At 29.3% G+C, this 7,779-nt stretch overlaps 1 protein-coding gene across 1 annotated transcript; it reads left to right on the top strand.

Annotated features, from left to right (window-relative positions):
• Positions 1-6,634: 6,634 nt before the first annotated feature.
• On the top strand, positions 6,635-7,521 carry LOC106325068. The gene has a single exon (XM_013763094.1). It carries the CDS (start codon positions 6,701-6,703, stop codon positions 7,343-7,345), a length of 645 nt encoding a protein of 214 aa, XP_013618548.1. The 5' UTR covers positions 6,635-6,700; the 3' UTR covers positions 7,346-7,521.
• Positions 7,522-7,779: the final 258 nt, after the last annotated feature.

A 7,779-nucleotide genomic window follows, 5' to 3' on the forward strand; every position in this document is an offset into this window, starting at 1 on the left:
TTAAAAAACATAGAAAAGAATTAAAGTCATATTTTTGTAGGCTTCCAATGAAGTCTGCTTAAACTTTGTGGTTTAGTAAGCTTCATATGAAGTCTACTAGCTTTAGTAAATTTTTTTGGAAGTCTACACTGTCTGATAATTTTCAGATCTGAAAAAATCTATACATTTTGAAATTTGAAAATAATTTTAAATCTGAAAATACTTTTCAAAATAGAATTTATAAGATAAACTAGTAGCAAATTAATGCACAGAGCTTGATCTATAAATTTATTTGAATATAAACATATAAATACATATTTAAAATCTATTAATCTAAAACTTACATTTTTAGAGGAGAAATAAAATCCATGAGTGATAATACTTACAAAAAAAGATAATATTGTTAGAAATAAATGACATAAAAATACACATTTAAAATCTATAGATCTAAAACTTACATTTTTTAAAGGAGAATATGAAAACCATGAATCATAATATCTAAAATGACAAGACAACATTGTGAGAAATACTTGAGAAAATTGTAGAGAGAAAGAAGAGAAATGAGAGAGTTTTTGAAAGAATTGAGAGAATTTTAGGGAGAAGGAAGAGAGTTTTAGAGAGAAGGGAGAGAGTTTTAAAAACTTGTGCAGCCACTTTAGAGAGAGACTGTATTAATTTTGTTTATATAGCGAGACAAAAATGTAACTAGGTTAAAATTTACGATGCTATAGACTTCTTTTGAAGTCTGATAAAATTAAAAATTTGGAGTAGATTTTACTATAACATAGTTGACCTTTTTAAAAGTCTATTATAATAATTTCATTATTGTTGCTTATTCTTTATTATTTTAATAATTTTAATATATGATTTACTAAATTTATTTCTTTATTTTTTAATAGTTATAGTTTATGATTTTATTTTCTTATTTTTAAGGAACTTGACTTAGTTTAAATATAATGATTTTTTGTAAAAAAATTAAAAAATATAGACTAAAAAGACGTCATCAAATAAATAGACTTTATTATAGGTCTACGATACCCTAAACCACAAATTTCAAACCCTAAATTTTTTGCTTGATAATCACTCTGTTTTTTTGTTTGGTCATAAGAGTTAAATAGTACTTTCACTATCCATTTAGGTTGGCTTTACATTTGACTGAAAATGGGATACACTTTTAGGTTTGACTTGAATATTTAGGTTGTTTTTAGCGAATGTCGCTAAAGGATGTCTATATTATCAAACAATTCTAAACCGGAAGCAAGTAAAACTTGAAGACTTTTGCCAATTGTCAAACATAAAACTTAAAAGTCTGCAACGAGCGTGTTTTTACGAATTTCTCTCCATTGCTAATCGTTTTTTGTTGTAATTAAATGATAAATACGCGTTCAGCAAGCTGTCATTACTGTAATTTAAAGATATCGTCAAGTAAATGACAAAAGAATTTAATGTATTTACAAACAAATTGATATAATTACATAAGACTTTTGCAAGTAAATTAATACTATATCATCCGCTTTAGTATAAGTATCGTGGGAAAGAAACTAGTTAATATTCCTTACGATTCGATTTAATTAACATTTTCGTTTCAAAATAAATGTCGTTTTAGAGTTACAATGCAAAATTTATTAATAAGATTATCCATTTTATTTTTCTATTGGTTGAAATATGGTTAGATGTATAGATAATTATGTTTTTATTTTGGAAATATACAAAATCATATGTTTGATCTTAATATGTGTGCATAAACCTAGAACGACAATTAAAATGAAACGGATAGAGTATATATTACTAATTACTACTCTCTTCTTTTTCAATACTTGAAATTTTGGAGAAAATTTTGTTTCAAATTACTTGACATTTTTTTTAGTTTTATGTAAAATTTATTAATAATTAATGGTAGATGACCAATGATTATATATTTTATTATTAGTTGAATTGTGGTTAATGATGTACTGTTTATAAAATGTAAAAATAAATAATTTTTAATCTATATGCAAAGTTATAAAACATAATATATTTAAAAACGGATGGAATATATGTTATGCTACACATAATTTTTCGTTTCATAAAGAGTGTTTTTTAGAATTATTTTGTATTTTAAAAAGTACAGTTTTATAATTTTAATGCATAAGAAAAAAAATATTTAATGGATAAGTAGAAGATACAAGAGAGACTTCGAATCATTTTTAATGCGCAGAAATTTTAAGTATAGTTTTGTGAACCGAATAATAATTGAATTCTTATTATAAATAAAAAAAATTGATCAACACTGTGTTGATGTAATTACTAGCATTAAGTGGGTACAAAGTCAACGAGTGGAGACGTGAATCCTTGGTGCTTTTTGCATGGCCTGCGCAGTACGACCTGTTCGACTTTACTCAGTTTCATGAAATAATTAATTACGTTTGCGTCTCTTTTGTGTTTTTTTACTATTCACTCTGTTTATATTTATATTCACAAACTTAAAAATTATTTAATTTTATAATTTTTTCTAAATAAAACATTATTACTTATATAACAATATTTTAACCCAATATAAAAATAAATTAGAAAATATAAAAAATTAATAGCATATAAAATTAATAAATTTGGCATTATAACTCTTAAACGATATATTTGTAACGAAAATTATATTCTATAACAACATTTAGTATAAAAGAGGGGGAATAGCTCTTATTTAACTAATGCTATTGATATGTAAGTACTTACAAAAACATGGATTAAGTGCATATTATAAATTCCATTAGTATGCAATGATTAAGTTTTTTTTGTAATCAATATGCAATGATGAAGTTATTAGTTCAATTCAAACTTGTTCTTCAATGAAATATCAAGCATATTGGTCGACAAAAAACCTTATTAACCATATTTAAATGACAAATACTATCATGTAACTAACCTAATCCAAGCACACAAATTAAGTTACACATTAAATATTGTTATGACAGTGAGTGACAGCAAATGATAGTTAGGTCAGTACTTAAGATAATTAGTGTTACAAAAAGTACTTAAGATTATTTAAAACCAATAGATTAGTTAAATCTCTTTTAGACTCTACAGTACACCTCTCTTATGAAGTTGACAACATACTCGAGTTGACAATTACTCTCTCCGTTTCACTAAGATAAATGTTTTAGAAAAAAAAATATTTCACAAAGATAAAAATTTTGTGTTTTCTATAAAAAAATTCTAAGCTTTAATAAAATTAATTGATTTTATGAAATTATTATTGGTTAAAAGTTAATGAAATTCAAAAATTACATAAAATGATATATTTATCATAGCGATGTAATGTTTTTTTTAATAAGTATGAAAAACTAAAAAATCTATATTTGTAAAACGGCCGAAGTATTTTATAATTTTCATACAAATTGAAAACAATCAATTCTTAACCATACATCTATCACCTTTCGATAACAAAAATCCACCATTTTCTATGTATAAGTCCCATTTTTTATTTACACTTTTTTTTAACAAGATTTTTTTTACACTAAATAGGTTAATTCGTTTTTTTCTAGTCAAAAAATTTTGGACTGAAATTCATAATCTTGGGTCAGAAACAAAATTCGGTTGCTAAATTTCTTTTCCATAGTCTCAAATAGGCATGGGCGTTCGGTTTTCGGTTTGGTTCCGGTTCGGTTCTTTCGGTTTTTGGTTTTTCGGTTATAGAGATATAGGAACCGTTCGATTATCTATGAAATTTGGTTCGAGTTTGGTTCGGTTCTTTTCGGTTTCGGGTCGGTTTCGATAACAATTATAAGAACCGACTAAAATCCGATAAATTTGTGGTTTCAATTCAGTTACGGTTCGGTTCTGGTTTTTTCGGTTAATTTTGGATAATTCAGGGCAAAAACAATTTATTGGAGATTTTTCGGATATCAATCGGGTAATTCAGATAAATTTTAATATTTTGGATAAAAACTATTCAGGTAATTCGTTTTTTCAGGATAATTTGAAATACTCTAGATAAAAAAAAATATTAGAGTATTTCGATTTTTTGGATAGTTCGGTATATAAGTAGTAAATTTTGAATATTTAGTATTTTCAATACTAAATATAATCAATATTTTTAGGTATATAAATTTTATTTTGGATATTCGGGTACCCATTCGGTTTTCGGTTTTCGGTTCGGTTCCGGTTCGGTTTCGGTTTTTCGGTTATAGAAATATAGGAACCGTTCGGTTATTTTTGAATTTTGGTTCAGTTTCGGATTCGGTTTTTCGGTTCGATTTTTGGTTTTCGGTTTTTATGCCCATGCCTAGTCTTAAACCTGACATCTCAACTTTTAAGGCATAAAATTTTACAGACAGATAGGCTAAATTCATTTTGACATTATCAGCTATAGGTTTTTTCTTCTGAAAAATTATTTTCTTTATGATCTTCATTTTTCAAACGGATTGACATGAATTCATCAAATGGTCTATCGTAATTTTGACTGACTTTTAATAATAGTATACATTCTCAAATATTATGCATCAAATATTTGTCAACATTTTATTATCATTAATTAAATAAAGGCTAAAACAACAAATTTTATGAACAATTATTTTTACAAGAATAGGAAGCATGCTCTTAAATTTTGTAAAATAATTTTGTTTTACATACAAATGTGTGTTTATAATTCGCAAAAATGAAATATATTTCTCTGTTCATCTATATCAATGAAATATTGAAGATGTTCCATAATAAACATTTGTTCTATAAATTCGACTCATTATGTCAAAAAACTTACAACTTTTTAAGCAAAAAAAAAAAAAACTTACAACTTATATTTTTTGAATAGATAATCAGAAAACATAATTTCAGCAAATACCATTATGTAGGCCTACCATTATGAATGTCAGTGGGAACACACACACCGTTAAGAAAAGTAGCACTTGTTTACATTTGAGGTTAAGATCGTATCTAAGTTCTAAGAAATAGCAAATATTGTTAAATTAATTAAGTAAATTTTTTTTTTGATAATTTTGAGACCATATGATAAGCATAAAAGTTTGAGGATTAATGTGAATGTCCCATCTGGTTGTATTTATAATAATATGACATTTGTAGATATCACATAGTTTTTTCTTTATTTTATCAATATATTGCATGGTATGAAAGTCAAAAACAGCAAGTTGGTTTGGACCTGCGGTCTCACATTAAAAAAGGAAAAAGGTTGCTGCGGTTTCCTTACCTTATTCCCTCACGCTTATTTATTTATTGCTTTGGTCTCCTTATCGATAACAGTCACGTGTTACGGCTGAGAGACAGGTCATTGCTGACTTCTTTCTCTTCAACCTATCCGTACCAACATGGAATCTATTAGCTAAAACGCGAAATAATAGGTCATTAAACAATTCACCAATATTGAATTTAAACTTCCTTGTCAAACGTATTTTGTTTTTAATATGTTTCTTTCTTGGAGATTATTATACACTTTAACGTGCATGCATACCTTTTACTTGGGGAAGTTGACAATTTAATTTTTTTTTTTTTTTTTTGATAATCCAGGGGTTCCCCACTTACGTGGATCATTCCCCTTGGTCCGGTTAGACAGCGGTCCACTTCACCCGGGAGGGCTTTATCTGAGCTGGGGATAAGGCCCAACACCCAGTACCGCATTTGGTGACAGAATGAGCAGTTCGCCTCCGCCTGACATCGAATCCGTGAGCATGACAATTGGTCCACAGGGTCCTTACCAAGTGAGCTACCTCATCCCGTCAATTTAATATTTCTTGTATTACAAATAATATTTCTTACGTCAAATTTACAGTATAGATGGATAAGAAAGGACATCCATATAAACGCACATCTACGTATAATAATACATACAACTGTACGATATACGTTAATCTAAAGGAACCATGTCGTATTCATACGTTTTGACAGTAAGAAAACTAAAAGAAAATCTGGGTGTGTATTATTGTCAGTAAGATGACAAAAAAAAACTTATTGTCAATAATAGTTAACATCATTACTTTAATAAATAATAATAGTTATCATCAAAGAAAATATATCAACAAATTAAAAGTCCAGTAACTCAATATAATACACATATATGATATATTCACTCTAATAAATGTTTAGACTGAAGCTAATAAATTAAAGATTATGTTATTAATAGGATTGGGCCTAAGATTTCAGGAAGCTATACACTTAGTAAGAAGTCTGATAATTTGTTTTTCAAAATTTAAACACTATGTAGATTAAAATTAAAATCATTATTTATTTAGTTGATTTCTTTTTTTTTTTTTAACAATAATATGATGAACAGATTGTTAAAAACTTAAATAGAGAAGAAAAATTAACCATTTACAGTTTTCTCTTGCTCTTTAAAAGTTGAAAATCTAAAACGTTGAATTGTTTAGATTAGTCAAATATTTAACGAAGGTGCATGCATATTTTTGCACGTATTATTCGAATGAATAGTGATAGTATCGCCATCCAAGTTCATATCATAAAAATATGCATAATTTAATCACCTTGTAACACAAGAGTCAACTGACACAGCTAAGCAAACGCGTCAGCAACCGGTTTGAGAAAAGGAAGACAAACCGCGATTGGTTTTCGTTTCGTTTCCTTTTACATCAGCCGGTTAACTAATGCTTACGTCACCGTCTTCTTCTATTTATATCCTTCGTAACCGACTCTGTTACTCACGCGTTATCTCTACATCTCTTTCTCTCTCTAAGTTGTTGATAACTCTCTCTCTCTTTCTCCCCTAGCGATCAAAATTCGAATGGGTCTTTGTGTATCCGTTGGTCGCAGCGACTGCGATTCATCGCCGACGGCTAAAATCGTGACGGTTAACGGCGATCTCCGGGAATACAATGTCCCGGTGTTAGCCTCTCAGGTTCTTGAAGCGGAATCTTCTTCTTCTTCTTCTTCATCCTCGTCGCGGACTTCCTCTTACTTTCTATGTAACTCGGATTCTCTCTACTACGACGATTTCATCCCGGCGATCGAATCGGAGGAGTTTCTCCAGGCGGATCAAATTTACTTCGTTCTCCCCGTCTCTAAACGCCAGTACCGTCTCACGGCGTCGGACATGGCGGCTCTCGCGGTGAAAGCTAGCGTCGCGATCGAGAAAGCCGCGGGGAAGAAGAATCGCCGTCGTAAGAGCGGGAGGATATCTCCGGTGATGATTTTGAATCGGCCTAACGAACGGAGCGTCGCTGTTAACAGAAATGCAAACGAGACGATGATGGCACAAAAGGGAAAGGTGCTCAATAAAACGACGCCGTTTAAGACTGCTACTACGAGCGGTTATTCCCGGTCCGGTTCGGTACGGAGATTGAAAAGATATGCCTCTGTGCGAGCCAAGAAGCTTGCGGCTCGATCGATTAAAAGACTCTCGACCATCTACGAAGGAACCGTGTTTTAGATTTATAAAACTTACATTTCAACGCTTTAATGCTTTTAACGTTTCAATGAAAACGATATCTGTATATTTAACGTTTGCACTTTGCTTTTGTGATATAATGTTTTCACATTTTGTTGTGTACCATAGTTTAGCCCTTAATTATAAACCAAATACGAATCACTCTGTTGCGACTTTCATGAAGATGCATTAAACATACATATAAACATACTTTATGAGTAACTTGAGTTTGTTTTATATGGTCAGATTGATATGAAATCGTTTCAATCATGATTGTAATATAATAATCATTAATCTATAGACACTGGTTTTCCTAGAATATTTTAATTTAAATGTAGAATTCATTTTTCTTTCTTTCGTTTTTGTAACTTAAAAATTTACAATTCTTGATACACATATATTGTTGGTAAACGTAAATAGTTAATACTTGACCCATG

The sequence above is a fragment of the Brassica oleracea genome, chromosome C2, assembly GCF_000695525.1.
Source record: "Brassica oleracea var. oleracea cultivar TO1000 chromosome C2, BOL, whole genome shotgun sequence".
NCBI lineage: Eukaryota > Viridiplantae > Streptophyta > Magnoliopsida > Brassicales > Brassicaceae > Brassica > Brassica oleracea.